Source organism: Podarcis pityusensis, assembly GCF_964106645.2.
Source record: "Podarcis pityusensis genome assembly, chromosome: 3".
Classification (NCBI taxonomy): Eukaryota; Metazoa; Chordata; class Lepidosauria; order Squamata; family Lacertidae; genus Podarcis; species Podarcis pityusensis.
Window position 1 is genome coordinate 1,301,581 of NC_138026.1, and position 17,434 is coordinate 1,319,014.

The 17,434-nt window shown below is 40.9% G+C and overlaps 1 protein-coding gene and 1 long non-coding RNA gene across 6 annotated transcripts in view; one reads left to right on the plus strand and one right to left on the minus strand.

Moving 5' to 3' along the window:
- The window catches only part of LOC308472536, a 188,134-nt gene that overhangs the window by 111,059 nt on the left and 59,641 nt on the right, over nucleotides 1-17,434 (minus strand). The gene's annotated exons all lie outside the window — the stretch shown is intronic.
- Nucleotides 1-17,434, plus strand: part of CYP39A1 (cytochrome P450 family 39 subfamily A member 1) — a 77,332-nt gene that overhangs the window by 29,898 nt on the left and 30,000 nt on the right. For all 5 annotated transcript variants that reach the window (XM_080997430.1, XM_080997432.1, XM_080997431.1 and 2 more), the window contains one exon: nucleotides 302-397. In XM_080997430.1, the coding sequence (XP_080853556.1) occupies nucleotides 302-397 (96 nt within the window). The remainder of the gene's footprint in view (nucleotides 1-301; nucleotides 398-17,434) is intronic.

Consider the following 17,434-nt stretch of genomic DNA (forward strand, 5'->3'; position numbering starts at 1 on the left):
CTAAGTGCATCACTTTATTAGTGACCTCATATAGACAGGATTATCTGCTTGTTCTTGTGAAATAAATATGTTTATAAATGACTGGCTTCGTTGGAACAGAGTTTGAAGTGTGCATTAGGCAGCCCTGTTTAGGGAAGTTTTTAATGTTTGATGTTTTATTGTATTTTTAATATTTTGTTGGAAGCTGACTAGAGTAGCTGGGGAAACCCAGCCAGATGGGTGGAGTATAAATAAATATATTGTTGTTGTTGTTATTATTATTATTATTATTATTATTAAGAGCATGTTCTTCTGCTTTTAGAATTTTGTTATCCCTGCTGGTGACCTGCTGGCCTTGTCTCCATATTGGATTCATAGAAACCCCAAATATTTTCCTGAGCCCAATACTTTTAAACCAGTAAGTTATTACATGGGAGCCGTTTGTTTCTCTCTTTTCTCACTAGCTGATGTGGAGTATAGTATGTATGTATGTATTTGATGCTGGTTGCATTTTTATCCCACCTTTGCCAAAAACCTTAAGCAACCCTGTGAGGAAGGTTAGGCTGATTGGCTGTGTGTGGTGCCATCGCCCCTTTAAGACTGGTTTATGGGAATGGGTTAGGGGCTTCCGATCCCTCCTGCCTTAATGGAGGCAGCCCCCCCCCCCCGACAGCAGGCGAACAAAAAACAAGGATGACAGAGGGCAAATCTTCCTTGCAAATTACCCCAAGGGACAGGGGGAATGGACTTCACTTGCAGTTCATCTCAGTACCTGGCTCTCGCTCCAGCATGGAATGTGGGAGGCAGGGAGGTGCTGAGTGCAAAAGTACTTCTCCTGGCAAAAGCCCTCCTACGCTGCAGTTAAGAAGCAGAGGTTCTCGGTTTCCGGCCACACCCACGATTCATGGTGCTAGCTCTCCTCTGCCCTCTGGGGAAAGCAGGGGAAAGCCAGGATTTATGAGGCAAAATTCCTGGCAATGCTCCTGGGGGGTTCTGGGGAGTTCACTGCATCCTGCGGTGCCGCTTATTCACATCTCTGCCTGGGAGTGTGTCCCTGCCATGGACGAGCCTCCATCCATCGGCAGCATGATTTGAGAATGGTTCCTCAAGAATTCAGAATATTGGCATTAATTATGGGGCACTCCTGAAGCGGCATATGATAATGGGCTGCAACTAACCAACTACCGAATGGACTGGACATGAGCTATGAAGGTATCTGAATGACTTTGAACAAGCACGAAATTTCTTACAACAGTAAGGAACAATGATGGGGGGGGCAATGTTTGCTTTCGTGGTTTTTTAAGGGTCTTTTATTTTCTGATCACCTCCCCACAAAATGGAAAAATCGTGTGCAGGTGTTATGATGTTATCTGATATCAAGAAATGTGGGAGCCATTGATTTATGCTTTTCTATACCCTCCCCTCTCGAACGTATAAATTATTATATAAATTATTCTTGGACTTGATCTGTAGTGAGATGAGATTTGCAAGGACGAGGGTCTTGGGGGGGCGGATTTTATATGTGTATTTGATTTTTAACTGTGGGCTGTGGAAAATAATCCCCAGAGTTTTAATGGTGGAATGGTCATCTTGTCGGGGATTTATTTATGGCTCAGTGTACCCTTGAACAATGGAAGGACTGCTTTCAAAGGAGTTCTTAAAGGAGTGGAATGTGAATGGACAATGAATTATGGCAGCTAGTCCCTCTACACACCAGACCTGAGAAAAGAGTGCCTGAAGGGCTGCACACGGGAAATGGACTTTTATGTGTTTGGGAAACAACAGAAGAACTGACTGTAAGGCAACAAGAGCGGATAGCTATATAAATGGATTAAAACGAATAGATGGATGAAAAGATGATTAAATAAGAACAATGAAGCAGCAACATCAGAAAGAATTGGACATATTTGCAACAGGAGCTGTTTAAATAATTTGGATTGATTTGTTAAAATTTGGAAAACAAGTTAAATTTTTTTAAAAGAATCAGAGGTTCTCTATTTAATTGGATCTTTAATTGGCTTTAAAGTACAGTGGTACATCTGGTTACGTACTTAATTCGTTCCGGAGGTCCGTTCTTAAGCTGAAACTGTTCTTAACCTGAAGCAGCACTTTAGCTAATGGGGCCTCCCGCTGCCACCACACAATTTCTGTTCTCATCCTGAAGCAAAGTTCTTAACCCGAGGTACTATTTCTGCGTTAGCATAGTTTATAACCTGAAGCGTCTGTAACCTGAGGCGTATGTAACCCGAGGTAGCACTGTACCAGCATGTGATGGAAAAGGGTTGCAACAACATACTTGTCAGGTCATTGTCCTCTTCAGATCACCACACAAACGCTTCTTGTTCTTTTATAACTTTTTATTGTGTATTAACAAAATAATCTTATAAACAGTTCTTAACTATTATTCCTCAGAGTCACTTATTTCAGATACCTTCTGAGCTCTGCTTCTCTGTGACCAGCCACTCTCAAAATGTCGAAGGCACCCTTCCCTTCGCTTTCCTGCTCTTTTTTCTAACCTCCTGGCTAGAGCTGGCCTGTATCTCCCCTCCTCCGAATCTGAGCTAGAACTTAACCTTTGCCTTTCCTGTGAACAGCCGGTCCCTCCCTGTTGTTCCTCTTGCTCTCTTCTATTAGATTCACTGCTCTCCCCCCCCCCTTGGGGAATGCTTTCTCCCTCTGAGAAACTGGAAACTTCTAACTCTTCCCTGACATCACCCCCTCCCCTAAGCCCCCCTTCCTCCTCTGTTTCTGAAGGACCGAACCCTATGAACTCTTCTTCCTCGCTATCTGTCTCTTCAAAAATTTCTTGAAGATGCCAGTTATGGGGTTTTGGCTTGTGGGGATATTTTCTATGAACTTTTCTCTGCAATTCTGGAACGTTAATTTTTTCTGCTGGTTTCAGACTCATCTAACCCTTTCCATGCAACCAAATACTGTAATTTCCTCCTACTTATTCTCAAGTCTAATATCTCTTCCAGTTCGGTCTCCTCTTTCCCCATCATGGTGGGAAAAGGAGGTGGTTCCCTTGAACTTTGATACTTATGCGCTGGTACAAACACTGACAAAAAAGATCTATGAAATACAGGGTGTATTCTCATATTTTCAGGTAAATGAAGCTTGAAAGTGACTGGGTTAATTTGAGCCTTTACTTGGAAAGGTCCCAATCTCCTTGGTTCTAGCTTTTTACACCTCCCTCGTATTGGTAGTCCCTTGGTAGACAGCCATACCCAGCTCCCTACTTGGATTTCTTCCCCAACTCTCCGGTGCCTGTCTGCAGCTCTCTTGTAAGCCTCTTTAGCTTCTTCCAGATCCTCTTTCAATATCTCATGAATGCACCTCAACTCCTCTATCATTTGTTCTGCTGCTGGTACTGCTAACTGCTCCTCTTGACCTGGGAATGCCCTTGGGTGCAAGCCATAGTTTGCCACAAATGGGGCTCTGCCCGTAGATACATGCATTGCATTATTATACGCAAACTTTGCTAGACTCAACTTCTCTAACCACCCACTCTGCTGATAACCAGCATAACACCTCAGATATTGTTGTAGTGTTGCATTTGTTCTTTCAGCTTCCCCATTGGTTTGTGGGTGTCTCGCCGACGTGAGGCTTAGCTCCACATCTAGTAACTGCATTAACCTCCTCCAAAATTGTGATGTAAATTGGACCCCTCTATCTGAAATGATTTGTGATGGCATACCATGCAACCTAAAAATATTATCTAAAAACATATTTGCAGTTTCCTGCGCGGTCAGAATTTTGGCACATGGTATGAAATGCGCCATCTTGGTTAGCATGTCAACCACCACAAAGATCACTGTATGCCTATGCGATGATGGTAGATCCGTTATAAAATCCATAGACACCACATCCCAAGGCCTTCCCGGCGTGGGCATAGGTTGTAACAACCCTGCAGGAGCTGCTCTGGGTGCCTTGGCTCGTTGACATACTTCACAACCTCTTACATATTGCGTCACCTCCTCCCTCATCTTTGGCCACCAGAACTGCCGAGTGATCTGATACAGGGTCTTTTCTCTACCAAAATGTCCTGCAGTCGGGTTATCATTATGTTGCCTCAACACTTTACCTCTTAATTCACCTGCAGGTACATACAGCACCCCTCTCCTGTACAACAATCCACCTTTTTCCTTGAAACCTTCCTCTTCCCCTCTACCTTTTCTCAGTTCCTCCATTTTCTTTTGTGCAAACTCATCTGTTACTGTCAATCGCTGGAATTCCCTGCCGTCCACTACCACGGCTGCACACCCCCACTGATCCGATCTCAGCATTTCTCGCAACTTGGGAGGTGCTTCTCCTTCCATATACTCAGGTTTGCGCGATAGCGCATCTGCACGAACGTTTTGATGCCCAGGTATGTACTCAATCCTAAAATTAAACCCAGCAAAAAATTCCGCCCACCTAATTTGCCTTTGGTTTAGCTGTCCAGCAGTTCTCCAATACTCTAAATTCTTATGATCTGTTTGTACCACCACCTGATGTGACGCCCCTTCCAAAAAATGTCTCCACACTTTAAAGGCAGCATGCACAGCTAAAAGTTCCTTATCAAATATGGTGTAGTTTTGTTCTGATTGATTTAATTTTCTAGAGTAGAATGCACAGGGTCTCCAGTCCCCTTCCTTGTCCTGTTGCAGCAGAATGGCCCCAATAGCCCTATCAGAGGCATCAGTTTCTACCTTCATACGTTTACTTGGATCTAGGTGCATAAGATATTTTTCTGAAGCAAACACCGCCTTTAATTTATCAAAGGCCTTCTGTGCTTCCTCAGACCATCTGAATGTCCCCTTGCCTCTTAGACAATCAGTCAGTGGTGTTGTGATTTTGGAGTAATTACCTATGAATTTACGGTAGAAATTAGCAAATCCTAAAAACCTCTGTAGATCTTTCTTAGTTTTAGGTGCCTCCCACTCCACCGCTGCCTGAACTTTACTGGGGTCCATGTGCACCCCTTTGTGGGAAATGCAATATCCCAGGAACTCCACATTTTGTGTGTGGAACTTACACTTTTCTAACTTCACATATAACCTGTTGGTCCTCAATCTCTCTAACACCTGCGTGACATGTTTTACATGTTCTTCCATACTTTCACTATATATTAAGAGGTCATCTATTTTTTTTTCTTTTTCTTTTTTCTTTTTTTAATAATTTTTTATTAAGGTTTTAAACAAACAAAAAAAGAAAAACAACACACAAAAAAAAAAATACAAAACTTAACAATAAAAACACAAAACATAACAATTAAAAACAAACTCTCTTTTCCATTTCCAATTTTAAATTACTTATTTTCTGGACTTCCTCATACCTCCCTCTTTTGTATTCCAATCCACATTATTTGACCAGCAGTTTCTTTTCCACTTTTTTTAATCCCAATCTTTAATTTAATAAAATGTTAAAATATATAACTTCAACTTTTTTAAACCTAATCCTTGCTCTTAATGTCATATAGCTTTAAATTTTTCCCTTTTATTATCAAATTTCCATTTCTTTAAACATCTTTAATCTTAATCTTTAATCTTAATCTATCCTTAACTTTAACCTGTACAGCTGGAAACCACTTATTTTCAATCCAACATCACTCTAACATTCCTTAATTTTGCAGTGTTTCTGAAGATAGTCTTTGAATTTCTTCCAGTCTTCCTCCATCGACTCTTCTCCCTGGTCACGGATTCTACCAGTCATTTCCGCCAATTCCATATAGTCCATAAGTTTCATCTGCCATTCCTCCAGCGTGGGAAGTTCTTGTGTCTTCCAATACTTTGCGATGAGTATTCTTGCTGCTGTTGTTGCATACATAAAGATATTAAAAGGTCATCTAAATAAGAGACACAGAACTGATCCAGTATACCTGCCAAGACGTGATTGATGAAGGTTTGAAATACCCCTGAGCCATTTTGCAAGCCAAAAGGCATTACCAAGAATTCAAATGCACCATACTTAGTACAAAAACTGGTTTTCCACTCATCCCCTTCTCTGACCCTTATCAGATTATATGCTCCTCGTAGATCAAGCTTGGTAAAGACTTTGGCTGACCTTACTTTCTCTAAGAGGTCATCTATACGTGGCAGTGGGCACACGCGAGGCTTCATTTGGCTATTAAGGATTCTGAAGTCACATACTAATCTCGGTGCCCCTTCCTCCCCTTTCTTTTTGACAAAAAAGACGGGAGCACCCCCCGAGGCCGTGGACTCTCTAATAAAACCTCTCTGCAAATTCTTTTGCAGGAACTCCCTCAATGCTGCAGATTCTACTTCTGACATGGCATATATCTTGCTTGGTGGCAACTGTGCCCCAGGGACTAGATCTATCTTGCAATCATAGGGCCTATGTCGTGGAAGTTTATCCGCTTCTTTTTCACAAAAACATCCCGATAAGCAATATATTGTGACGGAATCTCACTTTCATTCCCCATCAACTTCCCTTCCACCTCTGTTCCCATTACTTCCACCGAGATTTTCCCCTTTTGCCCCAAACAATGTGTCATACAATAGATCGAACCAAAAACCAAAGACCTTTGATGCCAGGCAATCACTGGATTGTGACGATTGAGCCAACTCATGCCCAGGACTATCGGGTGCCCAGCTAGTTTGGTCACATGAAATGCCCTGGTCTCTGAGTGATGACTCATATCCATTCTCATTGGTGGAGTCTCGTAAGTCACTTCTCCTGACAGTAGTGGTCTGCCATCGATTGTTTTCACTCGTAGTGGGAAATTCAAAGGTAACAAAGCGATTTTGTGTTCCTGTACCAATTTCTGGTCTATGAAATCTACTGACGCTCCTGAGTCTAACAGCGCCTCTACCTGGACCCTATGTCCATTGGGTAGTTGTAGTTGCACCTTCACCGTTAGTCCTGGGATAGGTGGTTCCGCGTGAGAGCCTTCTATTGTTCCTCCACCCGGCTGCAAGCTCCCATTTCCAGCCGGGGACATTCGTTTCCCTGATGCAGTTCCTTTGGGCAATTGTCTTCTCCCATGTTTGCTCCAGATAGAGACTCCCATCCTTTACGATTGCGACATTGTCGTGCTAGATGCCCTGGTTTTCCACAGACAAAGCAACGCCTCGTGTTTCTTCCTCTCCCTGCATTTCCTCTTACCATAGAAGAGGTAGTAACTGGGAGGGGTCTGGCTGCCCCTGATTCCATGGGCTCTGGCCGCTCTCGTCCTGGCACGTTGCCCATTCTGCTTTCTGTACTTTCGATATTGTTTTCCCGCCATCGCGGTCTACATTGCTCCTTCTTTTCACTAGCCCTCCGTTCTATGCGTAGGCTCAATTGCAGGCACGTTCGGACCAGAGAGTCCAAGGAACTAGGTTCTGGCATTTGGGCCAATTGGTCTAAAATCTCATTATTCAGTCCTTCCCTAAAAAGGGCTGCAACTGTTGGGGAATTCAGATCCCATTTTAATTTCTGCACCAGCAAACTAAAGTTGGACCAATAAACTCCCACAGTGTCTTTTCCTTGTCTCATTCTCAACAGCTGCCTAGCTGTGGTTGTTTCATGCGCAGGGTCTAAGAAAATCGTGTCTAGATACTGCAGAAACATTTGTAGATTTCCTAGGGCGGCATCCCTTCGAGATATTAGGGGTATAACACAGTCCTTAGCCCTCCCTTCCAAGAAATTAATCACATAAGCAACCTTCTCTTGCTCAGATTGAAATTCTTTATCCTTTATCTCAATTATGTAAGAAATTTCTGTCTTGAAAGCCATGTATTCAGAGGTTTCTCCCTTGAAGCTACGTGGACGTACAGTAAATATTTTACTCACTCTATCTCCACATGTCGCTTGCAAAATGGTTCTATGTTCTCCCAATGCTGCCGATAGTACGTCGACTTGACTTTTCAACTGTAGGTTCCGTTGCCATAAGTCCTGTAATGTTAGCTGGAGTGCTGGGGTTTCTCCTTGCCCAACTGGCGCCACAGCTCCATCCATTTTGGCTTCTCCTTCTTTACATATAGTGAAGAGGCGCAGAGCAGAAGGTATTCTGTCAGGACTGGTCGTTGTCCTCTTCAGATCAGCACACAAACGCTTCTTGTTCTTTTATAACTTTTTATTGTGTATTAACAAAATAATCTTATAAACAGTTCTTAACTATTATTCCTCAGAGTCACTTATTTCAGATACCTTCTGTTTTTTAAAAAAAAATAATTTTTTTTAAAAAAAATTATTAAGGTTTTAAACAACAATGAAGAGGAAAAAAACATACGCAGTACATATAAGAACAACACACACAAGAAAGCAACACAAAATTCAACAATAAAAGAAAACAAAAAACGTAACAATTAAAAACAATATCTCTTTTCCATTTCCATTCTTAAGTTACTTATTTTCTGGACTTCCTCATACCTCCCTCTTTCGTATTCCAAACCAAATTGTTTGTCCAGCAGTTTCTTTTCCACTTTTTTAATCCCAATCTTTAGTTTAATAAAATATTAAAATATATAACTTCAACTTCTTTAAACCTAATCCTTGGTCTTAGTATCATATAACATTAAAATTTTCCCTCTTAATATCAAATTTCCATTTCTTTAAACATCTTTAATCTTAATCTTTAATCTTAGTCTATCATTAACTTTAACCTGTACAGCTGGAAACCACTTATTTTCAGTCCAACATCGCTCTAACATTCCTTAATTTTGCAGTGTTTCTGAAGATAGTCTTTGAATTTCTTCCAATCTTCCTCCATCGACTCTTCTCCCTGGTCACGGATTCTACCAGTCATTTCCGCCAATTCCATATAGTCCATAAGTTTCATCTGCCATTCCTCCAGCGTGGGAAGTTCTTGTGTCTTCCAATACTTTGCGATGAGTATTCTTGCTGCTGTTGTTGTATACATAAAGAAAGTTCTATCCTTCTTTACCACCATTTGGCCGACTATACCCAGGAGGAAGGCCTCTGGTTTCTTAGGGAAGGTATACTTAAATACCTTTTTTAATTCATTATATATCATTTCCCAGGAAGCCTTAATCTTTGGGCACGTCCACCAAAGGTGAAAAAATGTACCTTCAGTTTCTTTACATTTCCAACATTTGTTATCGGGCAAGTGATAGATTTTTGCAAGCTTGACTGGGGTTATGTACCACCGGTATATCATTTTCATAATATTCTCTCTTAAGGCATTACATGCCGTAAATTTCATACTTGTGGTCCATAACTGTTCCCAGTCAGCGAACATAATGTTATGTCCAACGTCCTGTGCCCATTTAATCATAACCGATTTTACCATTTCATCCTGAGTATTCCATTTCAGCAGCAAGTTGTACATTCTTGACAAATTCTTAGTTTTGGGTTCCAACAATTCTGTTTCTAATTTGGATCTTTCCACCTGGAAGCCAATTTTCCTGTCCAATTTAAATACCTCCATTATCTGATAATAATGAAGCCAGTCTCGCACTTTGTTTTTTAGTTTTTCAAAACTCTGCAATTTCAGTCTATCTCCGTCTTGTTCCAAAATTTCCCAATATTTCGGCCATTTGACCTCCATATTGACCTTTTTCAAGGCTTTCGCTTCCATTGGTGACAGCCACCTTGGGGTTTTGTTTTCTAACAAATCCTTATATCTTAACCAAACATTAAATAGCGCTTTCCTGACAATATGGTTTCTAAATGCTTTATGTGCTTTAACCTTATCATACCATAGATATGCATGCCATCCAAATACATTATTAAAACCTTCCAAGTCCAAAATGTCAGTGTTTTCAAGGAGTAGCCATTCTTTCAACCAGCAAAAAGCTGCTGATTCATAGTAAAGTTTGAGGTCTGGCAGGGCAAATCCACCTCTTTCCTTTGCATCTGTTAGTATTTTAAATTTTATTCTAGGCTTCTTGCCCTGCCAGACAAATTTAGAAATATCTTTCTGCCACCTCTTGAAACAATCCATTTTGTCCACTATCTGCAAAGTTTGGAACAAAAACAACATTCTAGGCAATACATTCATTTTTATCGCAGCAATACGGCCCAGCAGTGAAAGCTTCAAATTTGACCAAATTTCTAAATCTTTTTTCACTTCAGACCAGCATTTTTCATAGTTATCTTTAAATAAGTTCCCATTTTTTGCTGTCATGTTAATCCCCAAATATTTAACTTTCTTAACCACTGTTAAACCTGTCTCATTCTGAAACCTCTCTCTTTCAATCGGTGTTAAATTTTTCTCTAAAACCTTGGTTTTTGACTTATTCAGTTTAAATCCTGCCACTTGACCAAATTCTTGAATCAGTTCTAAAACCCTTTTTGTACTAGATTCTGGCTCCTGTAACGTCAATACTAAGTCATCTGCGAATGCTCTCAATTTGTACTGTTTAATTCCGACCTGTATACCTTTAACCGACTGGTCCCTTCTAATCATATTTAGCAAAACCTCCAGGACCGAAATAAAAAGAAGTGGGGAAATTGGGCAACCGTGTCGTGTCCCTTTTTCAATTTTTAGTTCTTCCGTCACAACATTATTTACAATTAGTTTAGCTTTTTGTTCTGAATAAATTGCACTTATACCATTCTCAAAACCTTGGCCTACCCCCATACCCTGTAGATTCTTCTTCATAAAATTCCAAGAAATATTGTCAAAGGCTTTCTCCGCGTCTACAAATATCAACACTGCTTTAGTATTTATATTCACTTCTAATTTTTCCAAGATATCAATTATATTCCTCAAATTGTCAGACAAATGTCTTCCTGGGAGAAAGCCAGCTTGGTCTTTGTGAATCTCTTCCATCAACACTTTTTTAAATCTCTTCACCAAAATATCTGCAAAAATTTTGTAATCCACATTAAGTAATGATATAGGGCGGTAGTTCTTAAGTTGTGTCTTTTCAGTCTCTGTTTTTGGTACAAGTGTAATATATGCTTCTTTCCACGACTCTGGTGCTCTCTTCCCCTCCATTATTTCATTGCAGACCTCTTTCAATGGTTGGATTAACCATTCTTTTAAAGATCTATAGTATCTAGAGGTCAAGCCATCTGGTCCTGGAGATTTACCCAGTTGCATGTTTTGAATGGCACCTTCTATTTCCTGTTCAGTTATTCCATAGTTCAAAATTAATTTATTTTCTTGAGATATTTTTTGTAATCCATTTGTTTTCAAAAATTGGTCTAAATCTGTTTCTTTCATTGGCCCTTGAATATATAGTCGTTTAAAATACTTCTGGAAACAACTTCTGATCTCCGCTGGGTTCTGTATATTCCTTCCTTCCACTTCTAAATTCGTAATCGTATTTAGTTTTTGTCTCTTTTTCATTTGCCATGCCAACAATTTGCCACATTTATTGGCCGATTCAAAAGTCTTTTGTCTCATTTGTTTAATTTTCCATTCTATTTCCTGATTCATCATTTTCATATATTGTACTTGATATAGCTTTAACTCTCTCAAAATCTCTTGAGATTTGGGATTTACTCTCAGTCTTTTTTCACATTCATTTATTTTGTCCATTATTTTATCCTTCTTCTCATTTTGAGTTCTTTTCTTTATCGCATTCTGTTGTATTAAGAACCCTCTCATAACTGCTTTACTTGCGTCCCAGATTACTCTTTTCTCCACGTTGGAACTAAGATTTATCTCGAAGTAATCTCTCAGAGTTTTTTGGGCCTTCTTAAGGAATTCTTCATCTCTAAATAAGGTGTCATTCATCTTCCATCTGAAGGAGCCAGTTGGTGTTAGTCTCATTTCCATCTTAACAGCGTTATGGTCGGAGCAAATTTTCGGGCAGATTTCCACCTTTCTTGTCTTTGGTGCCATTCCTCTAGTTATCCAAATTTGGTCAATTCTTGTCCAGGTCATTTTGGCTTTAGAAAAGAAAGTTCCCTCTTTAGCCAAGGGGTTTCTAATTCTCCAAATGTCCACTAAATCCAAGTTGTCTGTCATATCAAAAAAAGTTTTCGGTAGTCTACCATCCTTGGTGACTACCTGTCTTTGTGCCTTGTCCATATAAGTAGATACCACTCCATTCATATCTCCCATCAGAATCGTGTTATAGTCCATATGGTCCATCAGGGTCTCATGCAACTTCTTAAAAAAATCAGATTTCCCATCATTTGGTGTGTAGACTCCTACAATCAGAAATTTTTCTCCTTGTGTTTGAATTTCAATTGCCACAAATCTTCCTTGGTCATCTTTAAAAACAAATTTCGGTGATAAATTGTCTTTTGCGTAAATCACAACCCCTCTCTTTTTAACTTTGTCCGACGAAATAAATTCCTGACCAAGTCTTTTATTTATCAACAATTTCCTGTGTAGTCTTGTTATATGTGTTTCTTGTAGACAAATTAGATCCAATTGTTCCTTTTTTAATATATGAAATACTGACTTCCTTTTCTGAGGGGAATTCAAACCCCGACAGTTCCATGTTAAAAGTTGCAGGGCCATGATGTTATTGTTTCAGTTCTCCTCCTACTGCACCTAGTGCCTGTTCCTCATCCGTCGGTGGTATCCCTTCTTTCGAACGGTCTTTTGGTTCCGGAAATAGTTCTTTTTGTAAGTCTTCTCCGTGGTCTCTGCAAAATTTGTCTTTGTCGTCTTCCGATCTTATTTTCCTCTTCTTTCCTTTGTAGCTAAAAGACAGGCCTTGAGGGAGTTCCCACCTAAAGTTGATACTGTTCCTTCTCAGCAGGGTAACCAAGTCTTTATAGTTTGATCTGAAATCCAGAAGGTATTTCGGAATATCTTTAAATATTTCCACCCTTGTCCGTTGGATTTCCAGTGTCTTCTTAAAATGTAGGCCCAAAATCTTATCCCTCTCTTCTTTTGTTCGAAAGGTAATCAGACAGTCTCTCACCTTCTTCTCTCCTCTTCTCCCAAGTCTAAAAGCATTTACTATTTTGAAGCTGTCTTTTGCCAATTCTGGATCCCAAAAGTCCAAAAATTCCTGCGTGAGAAATTCAGCTAGATTGTCCTTTTCCACCTCAGGTACCGATCTGACCCGTAAGTTCACTTGCTTTTCCTTCAATTCTATCATAGACAGGGTCAATTTATGGTCTTCCAGTTGTGCAGTGTTGGTATTGTCTCTTGGACCTCTTTAACCTCTGTAGCAGAAGTTGTAGCAATTTCTTTAGCCTCCTCAGCAATCTGGCGTGTTGAGGCCGATTCCTCTAATAATTTCTGAATAGTCTCTGTGTTAGTATTTACTTTCTGGCCCAAATTATTTATACTTGCAGTATTCTGATTAGTACTTGTTGTATTTTGATTGATACTTATTGTATTTTGATCAATCTTGTCACATGCCTCTGCTACTTGTTGGCTTATTCTGTTTAAAGATTCATTGACCTTGGCCAAGACTTGAGCAAAGGCATCATCACTTGTCGTACCTTTTACTTTTAGTTGTGCCGATGAGGCTGTTGTTGAGGTTCCAGAAGGGCCTGAGGCCGAAGATCTCCTTTGTAATCCTTCTTCTGTGCGAATAGACCTTCCCGACCTTGTAGTCGATGCATCCGCTTTCTCTTTACCATCTGCCATTCCTTTAGATAATGCTCAAGGTCAGTCACACAGTTAGAATCAAACAGTGGAAATTTCCAACAAAACAGTGTGAGAATTCCTCAAGCCAGCTACAGTTTCAATTATAACAAGTTGTAACAATTCCAAATTCCACTAGGGGGACACTGTAACAGTCATAAAAGTTCTTGGATACTTTAGTATCTTTTTTAAGCCCCTCCAGTTTATTCAGGAAGAAAACAGTCTATACAAAATATTAACTTAGGACCAGGAGATATATATTCACATAATATGTCCAGACTTTTATTCCCTGTGCAGGACTAGCTGTCAAAATATATTGCAAGACAGTACCTCTCTTTCTTTCCTAAGTTACCTCTGGAGATCCTTTCCCAGGGAATTGAACGATGGTTTTAATCCCTTTTATTCCACTTCTTTGTGAAGAAATCACATCCACAATTCTCCCTCCTTTTCCCTCAGTTTAAAGAGGGAAAAGTCCAGGTTAGATGATTGGATTAAAGTCCACTATACGTGCTTTTCCGATGCTTCCGCTTTCAAGTTCAATGCTTTATTTTATATACAAGGAAAGAGGCAGACTTCCTTTTTATACCTCTTTCCGTTTTCGGCCAAATTCTGATTTGTACAGTTCCAAATAGATTATATCCTACTCACGGATCGTTGATTTTCGAGTCCGAATTTCAAGGAAAAAAGGCAGCGCTCTCCGGTCAACAGCTTGCGGCTTCACACCACGAACGAGCAGACAGCCCATAGCACAGTGCTCTCCCCCGCTCCGATTCCGAGCCCGTTGCCAGGCTTTTTACCGGGTTGGGGGGGCGCCAAATGTGCCCGCTGGGTCCCAGGCTCACAGGCTTCCCCCGCCTGTGATTTTTGAGGGTCCCCCGCTACGCCGAAGCGGGATTCGACCCTTAGTTTTGTGGCGAGATTTCCTCCGATTGAGGAAATCCGCCATTAACCGCTGGCGCCGCCTCCGGAAGTCTCTGTTTTTTGTATTTTTATTGTTGAATCTTGCCTTTGTTTTCTTTTTTTTGTGTTTTTGTTATATGTATTGTGTATGTTTTTCTTTTCTTTCTTTGTTGTTTAAAACTTTAATAAAAATTATTTAAAAAATAAATAAATCTTTGGGCACGTCCACCAAAGGTGAAAAAATGTACCTTCAGTTTCTTTACATTTCCAACATTTATTATCGGGCAAGTGATAGATTTTTGCAAGCTTGACTGGGGTTATGTACCACCTGTATATCATTTTCATAATATTCTCTCTTAAGGCATTACATGCCGTAAATTTCATCCCTGTGGTCCATAACTGTTCCCAGTCAGCAAACATAATATTATGCCCAACATCCTGTGCCCATTTAATCATAGCCGATTTTACCGTTTCATCCTGAGTATTCCATTTCAGCAGCAAGTTATTTCAGATACCTTCTGAGCTCTGCTTCTCCGTGACCAGCCACCCTCAAAATGGTGAAGGCGCCCTTCCCTTCGCTTTCCCGCTCTTTTTCCTACCCTCCTGGCTAGAGCTGGCTTGTATCTCCCCTCCTCCGAATCTGAGCTAGAACTGAACCCTTGCCTTTCCTGTGAACAGCCGGTCCCTCCCTGTTGTTCCTCTTGCTCCCTTCTATTAGATTCACTGCTCTCCCTCTCCCCTTGGGGAATGCTTTCTCCCTCTGAGAAACTGGAAACTTCTAACTCTTCCCTGACAATACTGCTGAATATACTAACTACAGGGATCAAAGGTTTGAATTAAGATTTTCTTTGGCGTGAGAGTCGGTTGGAGAGAAGGAAGCATTTATATATTTATGATTTGGCAACCCTTTTTGTGTGCTACTGACGGAATGTAATCTAAGATGAAGTTTAATTGAGCCATAAATCTCTTGCTGGAAGGAAAAGAATTTAGGAACTGTGATAAGAACACTGCAGAGATTCTGGGAGCTGGAAAGGAGTATTAAATCTTCAGCACATTCGAAAACTGCTCACCTTTTCCAAGGCTGAGGGGGAAATGGCAAAGATCTGTGACATGTTTTACTAGTGAGACAGAATGGTTTCTAGCAGACTGCTGCCTGTTCCGAGACATCGAAGCAAGGGACGGAGAGATAAGACCTCTGAAAAACTTGGAGATTCAGTTCCGCCCAAGGCCACGATGGGAGAAAACAACAGCTGGGAAGGGAAAGAGACAACACCATAGATGGAAAGAAGGAATCTCCATGGATATAACAGTTTTCACACGCAGGGCAGAATAAAGATGGTGGGAGAAGCAACAAGAGGAACAGCCATTTTAGATCTGGTCCTAACCAATGTTGATGACCTGGTTAGTGGGGTAGAAGTGGAAGGATCATTAGGCGCGAGTGATCATGCTCTTCTGAAGTTTACTATACAGCGGAAAGGAGCAGCCAAGCATACTAGGACTCAATTTCTTGACTTTAAGAAAGCCGACTTCATAAACCTTAGGGAAGTGCTGGGTGAGATCCCCTGGACAGTAATACTAAAAGGAAAGGGAGTTCATGATGGCTGGGAGTTTGTTAAGAGGGAGATAGTAAAAGCACAACGTCAGGCAATACCAATGAGAAGGAAACATGGAAGGTGCCTAAAGAAGCCAGGGTGGCTATCTAAAGAACTTTTAACTGAGTTAAGATTAAAAAAGGATGTGTACAAAAAATGGAAAAGGGGGGAAACCACCAAAGAGGAATTCAAACAAATAGCCAGCACGTGTAGACACAAAGTCAGAAAAGCTAAAGCACAGAATGAACTCAGGCTTGCTAGAGAGGTTAAAAGCAACAAAAAAGGCTTTTATGGGTATGTTCGTAGCAAAAGGAAGAACAAAGAAACAGTGGGGTCACTCAGAGGAGAAGATGGTGAAATGCAAACAGCGGACACAGAAAGGGCTGAACTCCTCAATGCCTTCTTTGCCTCAGTCTTCTCCGATAAAGAAAACAATGCCCGACCTGAAGAATTTGGAGCAAATGATTCAGCAAAGGAAACACAGCCCAGAATAACTAAGGAGATAGTACAAGAATACTTGGCTAGTTTAGATGTATTCAAGTCTCCAGGGCCAGATGAACTGCATCCAAGAGTATTAAAAGAACTGGCAGATGTGATCTCAGAACCACTGGCAGTCATCTTTGAGAATTCCTGGAGAACAGGCGAAGTCCCGGCAGACTGGAGGAGAGCAAATGTTGTCCCTATTTTCAAAAGGGGGGAAAGAGAGGACCCAAAAAATTACCGCCCAGTCAGTCTGACATCAATACCAGGGAAGATTCTGGAGCAGATCATTAAGCAAACAGTCTGTGAAGCACCTAGAAAGGAATGCTGTGATCACCAATAGTCAGCATGGATTTCTGAAAAATAAGTCATGTCAGACTAACCTGATCTCGTTTTTTGACAGAATTACAAGCCTGGTAGATGAAGGGAACGCAGTGGATGTAGCCTACCTTGATTTCAGCAAGGCATTTGACAAGGTGCCCCATGATATTCTTGTAAAGAAGCTGGTAAAATGTGGTCTTGACTATGCTACCACTCAGTGGATTTGTAACTGGCTGACTGACCGAACCCAAAGGGTGCTCATCAATGGTTCCTCTTCATCCTGGAGAAGAGTGACTAGTGGGGTGCCACAGGGTTCTGTCTTGGGCCCGTTCTTATTCAACATCTTTATCAACGACTTGGATGATGGACTCAAGGGCATCCTGATCAAATTTGCAGGTGACACCAAACTGGGAGGGGTGGCTAACACCCCAGAGGACAGGATCACACTTCAAAACGACCTTGACAGATTAGAGAACTGGGCCAAAGCAAACAAGATGAATTTTAACAGGGAGAAATGTAAAGTATTGCACTTGGGCAAAAAAAATGAGAGGCACAAATCCAAGATGGGTGACACCTGGCTTGAGAGCAGTACATGTGAAAAGGATCTAGGAGTCTTGGTTGACCACAAACTTGACATGAGCCAACAGTGTGACGCGGCAGCTAAAAAAGCCAATGCAATTCTGGGCTGCATCAATAGGAGTATAGCATCTAG